This window comes from Rattus rattus, chromosome 12 (assembly GCF_011064425.1).
Source record: "Rattus rattus isolate New Zealand chromosome 12, Rrattus_CSIRO_v1, whole genome shotgun sequence".
Classification (NCBI taxonomy): domain Eukaryota; kingdom Metazoa; phylum Chordata; class Mammalia; order Rodentia; family Muridae; genus Rattus; species Rattus rattus.
This window is the reverse complement of record NC_046165.1, coordinates 49,609,077-49,627,996: the sequence shown is the minus strand read 5'-3', so window position 1 is coordinate 49,627,996 and position 18,920 is coordinate 49,609,077. Positions and strand designations below refer to the sequence as shown.

The 18,920-nt window shown below is 45.3% G+C and overlaps 1 protein-coding gene across 2 annotated transcripts in view; it reads right to left on the bottom strand.

Moving 5' to 3' along the window:
• Positions 1 to 1,472: 1,472 nt before the first annotated feature.
• Positions 1,473 to 18,920, bottom strand: part of Lrch1 (leucine rich repeats and calponin homology domain containing 1) — a 177,038-nt gene continuing 159,590 nt past the window's right edge. For both annotated transcript variants that reach the window (XM_032918278.1, XM_032918279.1), the window contains one exon: positions 1,473 to 1,744. In XM_032918278.1, the coding sequence (XP_032774169.1) occupies positions 1,634 to 1,744 (111 nt within the window). In that variant the 3' untranslated portion in view covers positions 1,473 to 1,633. The remainder of the gene's footprint in view (positions 1,745 to 18,920) is intronic.

The window sequence follows — 18,920 nt, the reverse complement described above, 5'->3', positions numbered from 1 at the left end:
TTAATGGCTCTGTGCAGGGGTCAAAGTGCAGTCAGCATTCACAAGCTTTTGACAGATGAACAACTGGGGTGTCCACCCACACCTACAGTGTGAGTGAGTATGGATGTGACTGCCCCTGCATAGTCATGAAGCCTCCCTTGAAGGCAGCTCACCAACTGAGGAGATGGGTGAGCTCCTCTTTTGGCTGGCTCCTCCCTAGTCCTAATGTGCTTGCCCCTCCCCCTGCTGGCTGCTCACACACTCCACTTACTTAACCCTCTCTCAGCCTGCTTCCCTGTGCACGTAGCTGCCCACTAGAGGCCCCTCGAGCTGCACACTTCCCAAGTTTCCTATCACACACCATGAACCTTCCAAGTCTGGACTTTTATTGTAGTAAAAACAAGCCTGTCGACATTTTGGCATCTCTCGCTCTTTGAACGCTGGGGTTGTACGTGTACGTCGTGCTGGTTTCCTGAATTGAGCTCTTACAGCTCTTGTAGCTTGACGTCAACTTCAACCAGCTTCCTTTTCTCCTCCATTTCTTCAACGGCTACCGTTACTGCTAGATGCTCAATTACACAAAATACAGTGCAAAAATTATACTTCAAGACATATGCTGAACACGTCCCACTTCTCTGTGTTAAAATGTGGATGCTTTGTGCATAGCAAAAGAAACATGAATCCGGAAAAAAATACTTCACATTTTATCTTCAAGTTTAATATGTCTTTTTTTTTTCCCACATAACTATTTACAAATAACTTTGGGGTGCTCTCTTGATTTCAGTCAGTTTATTAGTTGGGGGACAAGAGGGCTGCTGGAATGTAGGAAACTAGATGGAATGCAGAAATATAAATAAGAACCATGATCCACGAATGAAAAGGTGGATAACACCTCCCAGAAAACAGCTCTCTCTGTCACAGAACCATGTGTTTCTTGCTTAATTTTTCTTTCCTGAATCATATACACCACGGAATATACATTGAGACCCGGAACTCCTACATGCCAAAGAGGCTCAAAAATAACTCAGTATTTATAATATTAAAATAAACTGTTTAACCACAAAAAAGCAGTAATAAAATAGTTTCCTAATTTACAATTTGCATCCAAAGGATGAATAACGACTCGCTAATAAATAATATTTATATAAATATTTTGTATGTTGAAAATAGTTTTTTCAGAAAGGCAATGGTCTCAAGAAACATCTTGAAAAATTTTGGTGGCAAAAAAACCCAAAAACCAAAAAACAAACCTGATTGCATCCCCCTCCCCCCCCACTGACTCTGAAAGGAGTTTGGTTTTGATAAAACAGACACGGCTCACGGTGAAACGGTTGTGCTTGGCATTTGGTAATGGCAGTTGGTGAGTGTGGAAGGGATGAAGGGGGTTGAAAGGCAAAGGTGTGCTGCTCCGTTCTCTCCCAGCTCCCTTACCGCTCTCAGGTAACACCTGTCCAACCTGAAACCAGGCTGGGGGGAAGCAAGCAGCACAACTCTAAAAGGTCCTAAATCCTCCGTCAGGCTGAAACCACGTCAACGTAGCTCCTCTGGGGCCTGGCAGGAGGTGAGCGGGGGATCAGGTAGAGGTGAGGGGACCAGAGCCCAGAGTCCCTGCTCTGGGAACAGACTGAGCCCAGCCAGAGAAAAGGGCTTGGTCTCATGTGAACAGAGCTTTTGTGACGGTGACGTCCAACAGCGCTTGAACAGTCATGCCCACTTTGACCAGGCCTTTCTCTTCAAGGATGTGATGAGGCAGACAGAGCTTTTCCTAGGAGGAAGAAGAACAGAACATCAGCTTTCGGACGATGGAACTAACGACCGCAAACCCTTGCTGCATCACGGTAGGAGTTGGGCTGTGCACTGTTGTGCTGCTTGCTTCCCCCCAGCCTGGGCTTCTTCCCGATGCCATGCCACTGCCGAAGCCTCTTCCGGGTGGGCAGGGAAAATCACAGGTTGTTCCACAATGGTTCTGAATAGTACCCAAAGCTGTATTAGATCCAAACGTGTAAGAAACTTTTCACCAAAGAATGGAGTGACACAGAGTCAAAAACACCCCCCAAGAAAATCGAAGCTTCCACCCTTGGCGAGCAACGTGGCGAAGAACTTCTCGTGTTTTAAAGGGACCCGATTACTCATGTACACAGACTACAGATGGTTATAATGACCACCATTTTATGTTCTGTGATTTCTGAAGCGTGTGTGTGCTGGGTGACTGCTCTCCTCTCTACGTGGCTTAGGTACGGTCCTATACATAAGAAATCTTTTTTTTAAGGTTATACTCTTTTGAAAAGCACTTGCTATTTTACGTGCATGAGTGTTTTGGCTGCATGAATGTATGGGCATCATATGCACGGTGCCTGCAGGTCTGAAGAGGCAGTGAATTCCCCCAAACGGGAGTTACAGACAGACAGTTGTGTCGCCATGTTAAGGCCAGAAACCAAACCCACTTTTTCTGCAAGGGCAGTTAAGTGCTCCTAACCACTGAGCTATCTCTCTAGCTCCCCAGTTTTCTGGTTTGTTTTGTGTTTCAATTTTGAATCTGTGCGTGCCGATGTGTCTGCGTGGGAGTACGGGCATTTGAGTATGGTTGTCCTCGAGGCCAGAAGAGGAGCTGGGGTAACCGGCAGTTGTGGAGGCACAGGCCTGACGTGTAAGGGGAACTGAATTTGGATCCTCTGCTACAGGGGTGCACGCTCGTAAGCACTGAGCCATCTCCCCAGCCTCTATGTAAGGCATCTTAACACGGCTCCCAATGACCTCTCTTTTAAGGTTTTTATAAAACGGGCAAAGACATACAGGGTGCACTGCTTTCTCATGTTCATGGCAGTTACAAAATAATATGAAAAGGCATTTCCACCTTTGTCACTTGGCCCTCATCTGTTTCCATTCAGGGGGCACTCCTCCTTACATCCGTGAAGGCCCAAGGGTTGGTCTTTTTTTGTGTGTGTGTGTGTGTGTGTGTGTGTGTGTGTGTGTGTGTGTGAGAGAGAGAGAGAGAGAGAGAGAGAGAGAGAGAGATTTTTGATTCTTTCTTTCCTGAGAGAGAGAGAGAGATATTTTTGTATTCTTTCTTGAGAGAGAGAGAGAGAGAGAGAGAGAGAGAGAGAGAGAGAGATTTTTGTATTCTTTCCCCTGTCTCTTGAATATGTAATCCAAAATCTGGTAATTTTTATGAAATTGGTTTCTTCCTTCCTTCCCTCTCTCCCATCCCCCACCTCCTTCTTCCCTCTCTTCCCCTCTCTTCTTTCTTTCAGTCACCCTATAAGTGAGATCATTTGGTATTTGTTTTCCTGTACCTGGCTTGTTTAACTTAACAATGTCCTCTGGGTCCCTGCATGTTGTCCCTAACAAGGGAGTTTCTTTAGGAAGGCCAAGCAGCATCTTGCCTACCAGAGTTGAAATGGGATCTGGGGTGGGCACTGGCGGTAGAGAGTGTTTATCAGCATCAAGACCTGGGGACAAGATTGCTTCCTTCCATGTAACTTGAAGAATCAGACCTTCTACAAATCTCTATAGACATAGGCACTGTGAGAAAACAAAACCTTCAAAGGCATGGCCTGCTATCTCCTATACTTGTTCCATGTTCTCAAAAGGGTCACAGGGTGTCTCCATCTTCACTCTCCATCTCCCCCCACCCCCTCTTTCTCACCTTTACTGAATAAGAGAGGTTTGGACCCCAGGCCTTAGGAAAGGGCCAAAAAGGGCAACATAAGACTCAAACAAGATGTTCTGCTCTGTCATGTGTTAGGTAAGCATCTGAGTTTACACTGCTGGTCCGTCTAATGGTCAAAAGTCAAAGTAGAAAGGTAGAGGCTGTGTATGACCGAAGTTGAGAGTCATGAGCAGGCTGGGAGGGATGGTGACTCAGGGGGCATGGTGAGGGGCATCTGTAACAGGATGACAGTAGCCATCCTTCTCTGCCACCATCTGCACTGGCCAGGGCACCTCTTGGCTCTGTTGTTCCTCTACCACAGCTGGTTAAAGGGGCAGGGGCATGTCCTCCCTATGCTTTTAATTGACCCTGCACCCAACCTCACCTCTGACCCAGAAGGAAATTATAAACACTTAATACAGCTAAGCTTCTGGTAATGGTTATTAATTTAGGAGAGTCAGTCAATATTTTGTATCATATGCTAAAATTAATTAAAAGTTAAAAAAACCTCTAAATGCCTTTGAGTAAAAAGAGTATTTAATATTTTATCAAATGGGTTTGGAGGAATTTTCTAAACCAATAAATACTTAAAGACTTATTTACTTAGTGTCTCTCTCTCTCTGTGTGTGTGTGTGTGTGTGTGTGTGTGTGTGTGTGTGTGTGTGTGTGTGTATGGGTTTATATGTACTACATGTGTATACATGTGCACGGATGCCAGATGTTGGATTCCCAGGAACCACAGGAGGATGTGATCTGACCCATGTCTGCGAGAGCAGTCTCACCCACTGAGCCACCTCTCCAGGCCCGTAAAGAAACATTTACGAAGCACAAACCAAGAAATGATCAAAACATTGTAAACCTAAAGATTTGGTTTCCATGTGAACAGTGGGGGGGAAAAAGAAAACCTAATGAAAAGGAAAACAAAAACGTCTGCAAAAAAGTATATTTGCATCAAGTTACAAAACTGTGTGTGCGATACAAGCTCAACCAAAATTCTGAGCGATCACTATGGGAACAAAGGTGGCAGAGCGTGTTTGTGATCAGGAACACAGGAGCTGGGGGTCCAGAGGATCCGGAGTCTGAAGCCTGCAGAAGCTACAGGACGCTCGCTCTCTCAGCTGCTAAGTAGGTTTCACAATAGCTTTGCCTAAGGCAGTGGCAAGGCATTTGATTCTCAGCCTAAATTACTTACGTCAAAGCTTAGCCGGGCATCTACCACACTCAGGACACTTACATTAGCCTGCAGCTGGGGAAAACTGCCTAATACAAATCTTATTCTATATTTATATAAAATATGTATTCTATGCAGTGCTCAATAGCTCATGCAGCTTATTGAGTCCTACACAGAAAGAGAAAAAGGAAATGTTTTTTCAGAAGGGTACCATTGTAAGCATGGAAAATCCTCAATGAATATCATTAAGTCAGGGGTCACCTATACATACAAATAGAAACGTACCCCTCAAACCCTTCCTTTCTCTTTCTGCTCACACAGAGATGGCCTCAGCTCATGCTGAAGGCTTGGAGTCATCTAAGAGAACTAGCCTAAAAGGCCAGAAACCTTAGAGAGATCTAACAGCCACGGGCATTCTGCAATAGGACTTGAATGGATCACAACTCTGGATGCTGTTTGGAAGGACAAACACAAAGATCCTGCGGAGATGAGGAGCAGGGGGTCGCCGACTTATGGGCCATCACAACAGTTCTGTCCCTTCATCTGCCCAAAGTGGGCTCAGAAGTTAGACTGGGACTGGAGTTGTGGGTTTACTTTGGGGCCACAACCGGTGGTACAGAAAAGCAAGGGCTTCCAGAGCCAAGCAGGTCAGGTGCCACCTCAGGAGATCCCCGTAAAGAACCGACTTAAAACAGAAAGGACTGCGGTAGTTACTGACTTTACATGAACAAAAGCTGTCCCAGGATATCAGAGGGCTTGTTGAAAATGTGACAGGACACGTGGTATATCCATGGGCATCCTGTGCTGTTATTTTTTTTAAATGTTGAAATCATGATTGTTATCCTGCTTATCAATAACACTCAATGCTTTCCAGAGCGGGCGCTTTCTGTTGCTTCCCCAGTGATGGTAGGTAATCCATTACGCTCTCCATCGACACTCTTCTGAGCCACAGCTCAGGGTCAGGAAAGGAAGGCAGGGCATAGAAAAATAATGCTAAACATGGGGGATATGGCCAGACTGCTCGTCACACGGGCTCCCCTCTCCTTGAAACCTTTTATGATGATTATATTGAGCCATCCCTATTTCTAGGCCAGCCACTGGTCTACAACGAAGTCCTCCACACCAGCTCATTTCCCTTAGTTCGGCTTAGGATTTAAAGGAAACATTCTGTGACTGTGGACACGTGGAGCTTAGCTGTGTGTTATTTTCGTGCATAAGAATGAAAAGGTCTAGCTCTGCCCCCAGGGTCAATCTCCTGCTACATCTCCCTCTACTCTTTATGTTGTAGTCATCGAGGCTAATCTCCAGCCCCTTCCTTCCCTGTCTAGAACATTAGCACACACACCCTTCCTCCCACTGCCTTGCCACTCACACCCAGCTTACACATCTTTCTCATCTTAGTGTAGACATTACTGCTTCGGGTATCTGCCTGGCCCCTCATGAAAGCATGCCTTCTTTCTATTGTTTCACGGAATTCTGTAATTGACCCATCTCAGGCCCTTCTCATGGAATCCCTTTTTGCTTTCTAAGAAGCCATTTGATCAGGGGTCTATAAACTAGGACCTGCAACCCAATCCAATTCCTGCTCTGTTTTTTTTTTTTTTTTTTTTGTGAATAAAGTTTTTATTGGCACACAGAACCACTCACTGGCTCATATATCCTGTATGGTGCCATTTGTGCTTTAGTGACAAGTTTCAACAGATTCTATCACCCTAAAAATCATAAAATATCTGTCCTTGGTCCTGCCCCTGAATGCTGAAACCTGGTATGGACAGGGGCCTGGATCTTGAGCACTATTTTATCTGCAGAACCTCCCACAGGGCAAGCACACAGCACACGGTCAACACACGAGGGATAACTGAATGGACCAAGGATGAACAACACCGCTGGAAAGGCCAAGGGCAAGAAGGAAAGTCAAATGCACAGGCCAACTACCCAAAGGGCTGCCTGTTGAAAGGTAGTTTTGAAGTCTCAAACCTAGCCTTTAAAACCAAACCCCATGAAAGAAGATTATATTAAAATATTTTTCAGGAGATGGAGACACAGATTAGAGGTAGAAAATACATCAAGGCCCTGGAGCACTTCTCAGCACCCAAACATTTTTACCTAAGCTATAAACAATTTGCTGCTCTCAGGCTCCCAAAACTTTAACTCAGAAGACTAGGGTCAGTGTGAATTCTGGAGATAATTCAGTAACTAAACAATTTTTACAGAAAACCTCATTGTGATATCAAGTGAATTTACTTAACCTCTAAAACCCCTCCGCAGCTGTCCCGCTTTGGGATTTAACAGGGATTTTTTAACTGGCCCCTTTTTTGTAGTGTTAAGGATGAAGAAGTGGTATGGACCTAAAATCCAGAAGGAGCCATTAAAATTGACTGTCGTATAAGCTTTGGAAATCCTCACACTAAGTGGACCATTTTCTACCAATCGCAGGAGTGGAAGAAAGGTAGCTCACAAGCAGCCTCTGCAAGCGGAAATGTCAACAGTTGCTTCTCTTTATCACGTATTAGAAGGAAATACTGAAAAACAGTCTTTCCGATGAGAAGATGGGGACTTGGGACTTGGTATGCGGGACAAATCACACGACTGAACCCCTGAAGGAAGATTAGTCAGTCAGGTGTCCCCAGCTGCGCTGCAATGGTGGCTATCCCATGAGCTCGTGAGCTGGTGTCTGGACCTGTGGAGAAGCACCACAGAGAGGCCCGGTGTCCCAAACAGAATTAATGGCTTGTGTATGATAAAGCAAAGCGACCCACTGGAAGCTGTGCCTGAAGGGCTGAGTTAATTATGCTCTGTAAGTGACCATACTACATAATGAAAAAATATCACGCAGCAACCCCCAAGGAGAGCAGCACATTAGGGTGTAAATTAAGGGCAGGAAAGATGAAAAAGCACAGGCAGGGGAGAAATACACGGAAAGTTAACGTTGACGATCAATCTAATCTCATGGGATGGCTTTACTCACTTGGTGTTTATTGATGCTGTTTTTTCCTTGAGCCAGCAACCCGGTACACTTTCTCAATTCCCCTTTCCCCCCACCATAAAGAAGACAGAAACAAGCAAACAAACAAAGAAACTGTGACGACCACGGAAGGAAAAGTCCCCATGCAGGGCAGAGCTGGGTAGAGATGTCCAGAGCCACTCTGGGCGCACAGGAATAAATGCACCAACGGGCCAAGAAAAAAAAAAAGCTTGGATTAATCACCCAAATTGTGTTTATTAAGTAATTTATGGCTCGGGTGTTCACCAGACACTGTACAAAGGGATTTTATTGTTACAGAAAAGTACAAGATAGCACCAAAGGTGATTCATCAATCTGTGGCTATTCAGACACAACTCACAGCACGTACCCTGTATTCACCAGTCGACACAAAGCTGAGCAAAAGGCTCAGACAAGCTAACATCTTACGACGTAAAGAATGTTTTCCAGTTTTTTTTTAAATCATATCTGATTTAGCAGCAAGGAATCTTTATAAATATAACCCAACCCTACAGGTATGAAGGATTTTTCAGAATCCCATCTCCCCTGTTCTCATGAATATGTTCAGAAAAATATGATAATCTTCTTAGCAGCCATATCTGAGGAACGTTCCTATCTCAGCAAACTAGACGTTTATCTTGAAGGCATGAACTCCATCATCTTCCCAAGGAAGGACAAGGACACAAAAGCAAGCACACGATGTGGTGGGAATTTGCAGCGGGGCCTCCTCAGTGTAAAAAGGCATCCCAGGACGCGGCAAGATCTGCGCCTACGTTACAGTCTAACTTTTTTTGCTTTTATCACAAGCTCATCACTTCGCTCCAAAAGCTGAGAGGCTGGTATGCAAGCCTTTAAAATCGGACTTAAAAATAAACAGCTGGGTCATTAATATCACTGGGAATGAAAGTCCAAATGGACATTCAAAGAAAAACGGGGAGAAAACATTCGTCTAATATAATATAATAGCAATCCTATTGGCTGCTGCTATAGTAACCAAGGCCCTGGTGCCAAGAATGTTCCAAGACCCATACATTTATTTGAAACTGAATAGTCAAATCCATCACGCTCTGGATCTGCAGTTATGCAATATATCGAGAAAGTAAAATGACCCATCGCATTATGCAAAAATAGAAATCCTTTCTATAAAACCCTTTGCTCAGCTTCAGAACAGACCGAACAAAAAGGAAAAGCAGGCTAGGCAGATCCACCAGGTGGCGCTCTAACGGGAAGGCACTTCCCCTGCGTATGTCTGCAGAGGGCACGGAGGGCACAGAGGGCATGCTCCGGTGGACATTTTCGGCAATCCTCCTGGGTGCCCTTCACAACCCCCTTGCAGCAAACAGGGAGGACTCCAGCTACCAGCCAGCAAAACAGTCATTCCCCAGATAAGACTTCTCAGCATGGTCAACAATGGTATCCTCAGAGATTTTTATAAATGATACTGGGCCCAAATGCTGGCTTCTTTTCTCTGCAAGGCAATCCCTCCACAGTTCAATTGCCATTCCTGAATTAGGGCCAGGTCCAAATATCAAGACTCCCATGTTAAACCCACCCCGTTCCTGTCCTGGCTCTCCTTCCCTCCTGCACAGAGCAGAGAGGCTCATGGGAGAGCGCAGGACCTATAGCAGCACTGCCGCCCACGCCATGTGCATGAAGGAGTATGAGAGGTACGGACTGGGCAGGCTTTGCTGTCGCTGTTGCTTTTCAGTTAAATGCAAGAAATTACCCAGTGGGAACTGTATTCTACAAAGTTTGTGCTTCAGGAAAAATCTGGTTTATAAATGTTCACTTTCAAAACCCGACAGCTAAATGAAGAGATAACAGGGATGGGAGTTTGCAAGGCAAAGGCTCCAATGGAGGGAGGAGCTGGGATGGAGCAGAGAGCAGAGCGCATGCGGGAGTTACGCGGACAGAGCATTCCAGCGGTAAGCGATAAGGACCAGTACTGTAAGGAGAACATGGATAAGACAGAAGCCTATAAGGTCCCTGGAGCGGAGGGCAGAAGTTGATTGTGGGGGTTTCTCCCCGAGTGCCAGCAGAGTGTCAACAGTCTTTCGAATGTGACGAAAATCCAACAGCAGGATGTCATACGGAGAGCACAGGTCGGCCTAATCCGCGGGCAGCCATTAGAACAGAAAGAGACAGTGCATACGGTTAGCACCACACGGAAGAACAACTGCAAAGCAGCACACAGTTTTGGTTACTAGCGAATAGCAGGAGCCAACCCTTACTTCAAGTTCTTAAAGCCGTGACGGAAGTGGAATCCCCAGTGTGCCCGGTGTGACTGGCCAGGAACCTCTCCACAGTCACAGACACGCCACGGCACGCGGTGCAATGTAGACAGTGTGCACACGGTTCTTAAGAACGGGCTCAGTGTTCAAGGGGTGGTATGTGCTCGTCAGTGACACAAAAGCGTGAGCCCGTCAGTCATCACACCGACGGCTTACACGTCACTGAGGGAAAACACGAAATCTGAAGTAGAATCTTCGGTCCTTTTCCCTTTTTTGGTGGAGTCAGGGTTTCATGGTAGAGCTCAGAATGGCCTCAGATTCAAGAGCCTCCAGACTTGGCCTCCAGAGGCCTGGGATTGCATAACAAGAGAGTCTAAAGGACTCCCCTGAGATGTGCAGTAGGAGAGCCTGGCATATAGTAGGTTATTATCTAAGTCCCGCACCGCTCTTCGAGAGCAGCAGGAAGCCTCGGCCTCCCTGCTTTATCTCCAATGATGTGGAGCTCGTGTGTCATAATTATGTGTTGAGACTTCTGAGCGGCCCTCGCAGCCCGCCGCTGTCAGGACTCCGCTTCCTTATGCGCTGTGTTTCCAAACCAGGAGTTGGCCTGGAACTTGCTATGAAGACCAAGCTGGCCTTGAACTCATAGTGATCTGTGTGCCTCTGCCTTGAGAACTGGGATTAAAGGTGTGTACTGCTACCAGGTCTGAACCAGGATTTTAAGTCACAGAGCTCAAAATTAACAGTAATTATAACTGATAATGCCAGTAAGAAAGAAAAGCTGCGTTTTGCTTTCAACTTGAACAAAGATTGACGATATCTGTGACATATTTCACAAATACACTTTCCAAGTGAGCAAAGCATTTAAAATAAATATTATGTGTATATACACTTTTAAATAACTTGCTGGAGTATTAGATTTTAATTGTAGCTTCCTTGTTAAGCACAGCAATCTCAAATGAAAGGCTCAGGTAAGACACCAGGCAGGCTGATGACCATGTAAATCCTTTACCATGGTAGAGATGTTCTTAACAAGAGATAATTTAAAGATTTATATGCTTCCATACGCACGTGTACACACACACACACACACACACACACACAGAAGAGGGCACCAGGTGACCTAGGTGTAGATGTTAGACTATTGTGGCTTGGGTGTGCTGGGAACAGAACTCAGGTTCTCCTGAAGAGTAGCAAGTGCTCTTAGTCAATAGGCCATCTCTCCAGGTCTAACAAAAAAAAATATTTTAAAATTAACAAATCATGTTAAATCTAGCCAATCTCATACGTTTTCACAGTGGATCTCGGAGAACCAGGATAACACTGTTCAGAGATCTCCTAAGAATTAAGACAGCCACCCGTAACCTGGATCTCACTGGCCAAGGATTAATAGATGGGAAATAGCTCCTTCCCACAGAGAGGGTTTCTACTGTAGGAAGAACTTTCTACTGTGACACTGTACTTAGAAAATCAGACGTAAGAGACAAACACAAACTGAAATGTGACTTTCTCGGGCTACCTCCATGATAGAAGCGAAACACTTCACTAGGGGTGGCACCCACTTATAATCCCAGCCCTGAAGAGGCTGAGTTGTGACAAGACTGTCAACAAAACAAACAAAACAAAACCCAGCAAGACCACCAAAGAACTCTCCAGTCAGCAGCAGAGGCGCTGCAGGGCTTAGACCACCGGGCCGTTTGGAGGGGAATTTCTACAGGTGAGGTGGGCACTCGGAAGTCTACTTCTGGGGAAGTAAAGGACTCAGACAATCCCTTTCAGTGAAGAATCAATCTCACTATGTCACAGAAGCTAGGCTTAATTAAAGCAGAGAAGCCCAGCGTCTCAGGTTATAGTCCTTTAAATTAAATTATGACCTCTAAGAAAGAAAAAAAAAAAAAGATCAGGACTGACTAAGCCTGGTTTTGAGGCAAACGACTGAGGAACATGGTGGGCTGCTGAGAACTAGTGTCTACCTCAGCCCCACAGCATGTGTCCAACAGCCACAGCTCCAGCCCTCAAAGTGATGCTAAGCATGAAGAAAGCCCCTGAGAGAACTGGGGTTTCCTGGGGTTATAATACGCTCTTATCGCTGAGAATTAAATCAGAAAACACCAAAGCAGGAGATCTGCAGAGGCTACATGCCCTCGTTCTTTTACAAAATACTCATAATGACTGAAAACATTTGCAAAACAGCTAATTCACTCAGAACTCATCTGAGGCAAATGCTGATTTAATTTCCCATTTAGGGGGTGGGAGGTATAACAACCAGCAGAGTTTAGAAACAAGCTTAGACTAAGTACAAGTATGTGACTGAAATTGCTAGTAAGGACTGACTCACTCTCCAAACAGGATGGGCTCTCCCTCACAGAAGAGAGACAGATGGGGCAGCAGGCCCAGTTTTCATAGAAAATCTGGATGTCTGCCTGTCTAAAAAATAAGTGATTCCTTTTTCCTTTGAGGCAGTCTCACTGTGTAGCTTCAGCTAGCCCGGAACTCACCATGTATGTTAGACAGGTCTGGGAACCACAGGGCTCGCCGCCTGCCTCTGCCTCCTGAGCCAACACTGCCAGCTAAAATGAATGCTCTTTTGCTACGAGTTAGCTTATATGCCATATATAAATATATATGTGTACTGTATATAATGTATATATGTATTATCTATGTGTAAAATATATATATATATATATATATATATGGACTTTGGTCATATTTACTCCTCCAGTTAGTCCTCTTCCCTTCCTCCACTCATCTATTTCCACATTTATCATTATTATTAAATTATTATTACTACGACTACCTAGGTTCTGTGTACAGGACAGAGCATGCAACATCAGTCACTCTGAGTCTGGCTTATTTATGAAATGATGACCACCAGTTCCATCCATTTTCCTGAGCAACATCAAGTTTTCCCACTCTATCGACGAAGGCAAAGAGCACAGTGCAGAGGGTGCGCATTTTCCTCGCTGACTGTCTCTGATGGACACCTGCGCTAACTCCAAGCTTGCCCACTGCGGCCTACAGTGCTCCCGCTGGTGTATGGTGTCTCTGTGGAATGCTGGTGTGGGTTCTTTCAAGTGTGTACCCAGGAACAGCAGAGCTGGGTCGCTCAGACATTTTCCAGGCTTCTGAGGAGCTGCCATCCCGACTTAGTGCTGTAAGCACCATTTCTGCCCTCACTAGCATCTCTGCTCATTTCTTAATGCTGCGTTTTTCTTAATGGCAGCCACCTGACAGCGATGGTTTGGTTTTAGAAGTCCCTTGGTGGCTAAGGAACAATGAACATTTTTTTCCAGGTATCGATTAGCCACTTGTCCGTCTGAGAATGGCCTCCTCCTCCTCCACTCATTCGCCTATTCATGCATGGAACCTCTTACTCCTTTAGTGTTCTGCTGTCGGTCGAGTTCTTTCCATATTCTGGCTCTTAACCTCTGCTGGCTGAGCTGCTGGACTTCCTTAGCCGTGAAGGACTCTACTCTGACAACATCGGATTGGTCAGTGAAGGACTCTACTCTGACAACGTCGGATTGGTCAGTTGTTGCTGTCAATCTGTGCCTGAAGACCAGGATGCAGCTCTGAACCAGTTCTCTGGCACCCTGCTTGCCTGCATGCTATCGGGTGCTACACTGTGATGGACTAAATCTCCGGAACTGGAGGCCAGCCCCCAAGTAAGTGCTTTCCCCTGTAAGAGTTGCCTTGGTCATGGTGCCTCTTTGCAGCAATACAACAGTGCCTATTACAGCAATAGAAAGGAAACTAGGACAGAACCTGGTGCCAGAGAGGGACTGCTGTGATGGTCCCAACCAAGAGGCTTTTAAGCCCTGGGCTGTTTTGAGGGAAGAAGGTTTTGAAGCTTTGGCTAGAAAAGCCATTGAGTACTCAGAGCTCGATAACCTACTGTGGGGATATGGAAGATGATGCTAAGAACACTGCCGCCGCCGACGGGGGCCTAACTTGTGATGGTTCAGAAGGAAGTCTGCGTTCCTTCAGAGGCTATCAGGGCTGGTCATGTGATATCTCAAATTAAGAATCTGTGGTGTCTCATCTGCTACAATCAACAAGATACTAGCACTACTGAAGAAAAGATTTGCTTTACTGGGACAACCAATGCTGGTCAGCTGGGTCTGAGAAATCATCTGTCGCTGACTTCACCACAGGTGGGAAGTCTTCTGGGAAGTGCTGTTCAGGGTTAGCACATGGGAGCTGTGGTCCAGTTCAGGGGCCTAAGGCTGCACACCAGCTTGGCAGCAGAACTTGGTAAATAATGTATGGTCCTGGTTTTGAAGGCATGAAGGTGTCATGGAGCGTAGCTGAGGCATGACACTATGTGGCAGGGGCAGGGTCTCCCTCAAAAGAGACCAGGAGAGGCCACGGAAGAAGATGCAGCCTCAGTGGCAGTGGCGACTCCAAGACTGAAGGAGTCATGGGAAGAAGCTGAGGCTCATCATCATGAAAGGCCACTAGGGAAGGTGCGGCTCAGCTGCAGTGGAAACCGTAGGCTATCAGAGGTGCTGGGACCACAAGGTGACTGCCACGGACAGTGGCGGGTGTGCAATGAAGCCACCTTGAGCCTGAGGCAGACTGCATGCACCATAAAGGGCAGAGTCAGAGAAGTGGGGCTGCCTGAGCCTTGGAGACCAGAAGATCACTGAGTCCCACATTGGACACTGAGCTTTTTATTCAGAATTTGGTTTTGTTTTGGTCTTATTGTAACTGTGCCCCAGTTTTCCCTTTCAGAATAAAAAAAAATGCATATAACTTACTCCCGATTTTATAAGACCCCACAGTTGAAGGACTTTATATTAAAAAAAATTTTTTTTTTACTTTTAAAGTACATTTTGTTTTATTTTGTTGTGGTTTTAGTTTTGTTTTGAGACAGAATCAATCTATTTATAGCCTTGGCTGGCCTGGAGCTTGTTACACAAACCAAGCTCATAGACATAGACAGTCTTCTGCATGCTGAGAGCTGGGATTCAAGGCATCACCATGACTGTCAAAGTGTTGAAAATTTTATTAACGACTGTGGGAGTTTTAAAGTCGTTCTATGTTTTATACTGTGATATGAACGTGAGATTTGGGGGACAAGGGAAGGTCACACGCTTCTGTGTCAAGTTGACATGGGTGGATTCAGGATGACTTCGAGGTCTACCTGAGAAGAAGTAACCCTAACTGAGGGGCTGTCCCCATCCGAGTGCATGTGGGCATTTTCTTCACTGTTAACTGATGCCCAGTCCACCCGGAACGGTGTTACCCTCGGGGACACGGGCCTGGGCCGTGTAAGAGACTGAGCAGCCAGTAAGCAAGGTTCCTTCAATGGCTTTCAACCTGCGGGTCCTAACCCTGTGAGGGTCAAACAACCCTTTGACAGGGGTCACCTAAGACCGCTGGAAAACACAGATGTTCACATTATGACTCAGATAGTAGAGAATTATAGCTGTAAGGAAGCAATGACAATGACTTTATGGTTGGGGGTCACCACAACATGAGGAACTGTTGAGGGGCCGCAGGGTCGGGAAGGGTGGGAATGACTGCTCCCCAGTCTCTGCTTCAGCCCCTGTGATTCCTTCAGTGACGCACCACAACCGGGGAGCTGTAGGAGGAAACAAACCCCTTCCTCCGCGGGAGGCTTTCGGTCATGGGGTTTATCACAGCAACAGAAACTCTACCAGGAGACTACTAGCGCCACAGAGTCTAAATTCTGAGCTAATCATATCCAGGCAGAAGTTCTGCCTAGAAAATGGCAATGCGTTTACTTAAACATGCTTATATTTTATTGAAGTGATCACAGAACAGTATGTGGATTATCACCCTAATAATTTAAAACCCCAACTTAGTGACCAGGTGTAGTGTTGGGATGAAGAGGCAGATGGGAGGATTTCTAGATCTCTCACAAATATAAATAATCACCCATTTATGGATTTAGAGGGCAGCTCTAATATGTCAAGCTAACAGATCTACGTATGTAATTTGACTGTGATTAGAAATTGGGTCTCTACACTTAAGTCATTGCCAACAGCAAAAAAAGGTGGCCAACCATTTGGAAAAAAAAACTAAATGAATATACCTGAAATAAAATGTACAATGTCCTTATATTTATAAAAAAATGAAAATCTGCTTTTAAGATGGTTCGTTTTCAGCCACCCATGGAGACCGGTTCGGAGGCTACTGACTAGAGGCACACACCCGGGAAGGGATGCTCCCAGGAGCGCGGGCTGGCACTTAGGAAAGAACTGATGGGATGGAGAGTTGCCCTCACTGCCAGCTATCGGGGTTCTGACCCCCTCTTCTTGCTCTAACAGGCAACTAACTGCACTCACATACACTGAACCTTCACGCAGACCACATACGTGCTCACAACGAAAAGAAAAACAAATCTCTAAAAGGAGAAGAGCTGATGTAAACGGTAGGGTCGTCCAAAAGCACGAACTTACAAAGCAGTAAAATAGTACACCTGCCAGCTCGTATTTCCTCGTCCAGCTACAGAACTACCCAATAAGATTACAGAAGGAAAATAAATATCATGCCAAGAATCTCATCCCACGCTTCAGAGAACTGGATTTTAATTTAAAGTGATTACTACAGTCCCTGGATTGTGGGCAAATGAGACAAACTGGAGGGAAATAAGACACTCATTTCTCCTAAAAGCTGAGACAAAGCTAAGGTTTCAATTTGCCATCCAATAGCAAAATTCTGATTGGTTATTACATCTGTGGGACCTCCTGACCCTTTGTACCCACCATGCTAGACACAGGAACGCTTTTCTATCAGTAGAAAAAAATCTCACAACAAAACTCAAGACCAATTACTAAAAGATGCTAAAAAGGAGAAAACCTCCAAATATAATTCACAATGTCACTCTTAACTCCACTTGGTGTAGAAACTGAGGTCCACCCAATGGCCTGTCCTTGTGAATTGGGAATGAAAACTAGTAGCCTTGCATCCTCCCGATGTGGCTGGGTTGTCAATGAGACAAGAAGAGCCCCTGCCTGCCAATCTGTCCACACCCACTGCTGGCGGGTGGGTGACTTAACTTTCTTCTCTATGTTCTCTCTAGAGAGAAATGAAAGGCCAGGGCAGAGCAGTAAGAAAATAAAGTACCTTTCTGATCAAGGTCCAACTCCCCCGCACCATTCTAAACAGGCATTCTGTCAAAAGAAACACTATTCCTACCAAGTCCTAAGGCCATGGCTACTTAGTTTAAATTGGGTGAAAACAGACTGAACCACATAAATACCTGTTCTATGACACCTTGGAGTTTTCATTGGTCAGACTCCTCTCAGCCTGAGAGACTACCAGTAATATTCCTAAAGTAGCCCAAAAGTAGGACAATAGCCAACAGGGAGCCTGGTACAGGCAAAGCAGAGGACAGGAAGACCAAGCTGACTCAGGAAGGACAAAGGAGGCTCAGATGTATACCTGGCTTCATGGGCCGAGGACTGATTTCACCAGACTTGGATACTTGAGTGATACAAAGACTCTATTTGTGAATGATCTAGGAGCTCATGAAGCCCTGCCCTCAAGACCAATGTGAAGCTTGCACAGACACCAAAGATAGCTACAAGTATGACCGTAGCCTTTGCCCCGCAGGGTACCGCTGTTGCCTGATACTGTCGACAGTTCGGAAGCTAGCCAACCAAAGAAGCCATGTGTGCACGAAGGCCAGTCCAGAGCCTCTCCTCTCAGCCTACTGTCAGGAATGGACTTAACACGTCCACAGGACAGTCTCACCTACACCTTCTACTACTCATCTAGTGAGCAGAAATGTTGTCTTACCTTACCCCACACAGACATATTTCCTGGGTAATCAACAGCCCACAACCTGGTTCTGAGGATCAACTGTTCAACTGTACATAAAGATTTCACAAACACTGACCAACTCTGGGGCAAATATCAAAGACTGTTAAAATGGAATGAACTATGAAAGTAAGAACAACTGTAAAAATTGTTCCCATTCCGTCAACAGACTTTGCATGTAGTCATTTAACTGGATCGGCTCAGCTCTTGCACACATCCCCATGTGCTGTCCAAACTGTACAAACGGTTTATGCTGACTTTAGGCTACAGTTGCAAACAGTGATTCTCCCACAGAACAGAACTAATGCAGTCTTAGAGAACAGATGGACTTGTTCTCTAAGTCCATCCCCTTGAACAAAACATTGCCTCATTCATTTGTGAGATGGAAATGTTCTGCTGTGAGTCAAGCAGGAAGACTTGCTAACTGCCTTCCAATTGGGGAGTTCTGGGTTTCCACTCATGTATGCCTTGATTACTGAAAATCATGTACGACATAAACTAAGTATAGCCAAATGGGTCATAGGATTCTGCAAGTGTCACTCACCTGCCTTCACCCTTCTGGAGAATTATGAGTTGCCTAAACTGTTAGGAATACCACATTAGGGGCATAATGAGGAATTCTGATGTTTTGCTCTTTTTAATGGTAATTTGATTTCCTCTCCTTAATTCTTTTTCTCACAGGAAGTGAGTAAGGCCACTCACATTCCATTTGTCCCAGGGTAAGCCAAGAGACAGTGACAAGGATGCTCATTCATGAGAGCTTTCTAGTGCAGACACAAGTAATTCAGCACATGAAATTGGCTTGAAGGGTTCTGATTCACAGTGGCAGTCCCTACCAGCCCACGGCAGAATCGAGTTATCAGGAAAATTGTATTTTCACAAATATCAGAAGCCAAGATGTTTGTGCAATATTCAAACACACGCAAAGAACACAGACGCACAGATGAACAGAGTTGAAAGCAGAAGTGATCACCAAGACATTGTGGCAGGTATATGAAAATTAGATGTTGTTTTTAAAGAACAGAATTGATAAATTTCTCTTCATTGACACAGGCTTGATGTAAGAACACTTTAAATACATTCTATCTTTTCTCAAATAATACTGGAATCCTGACT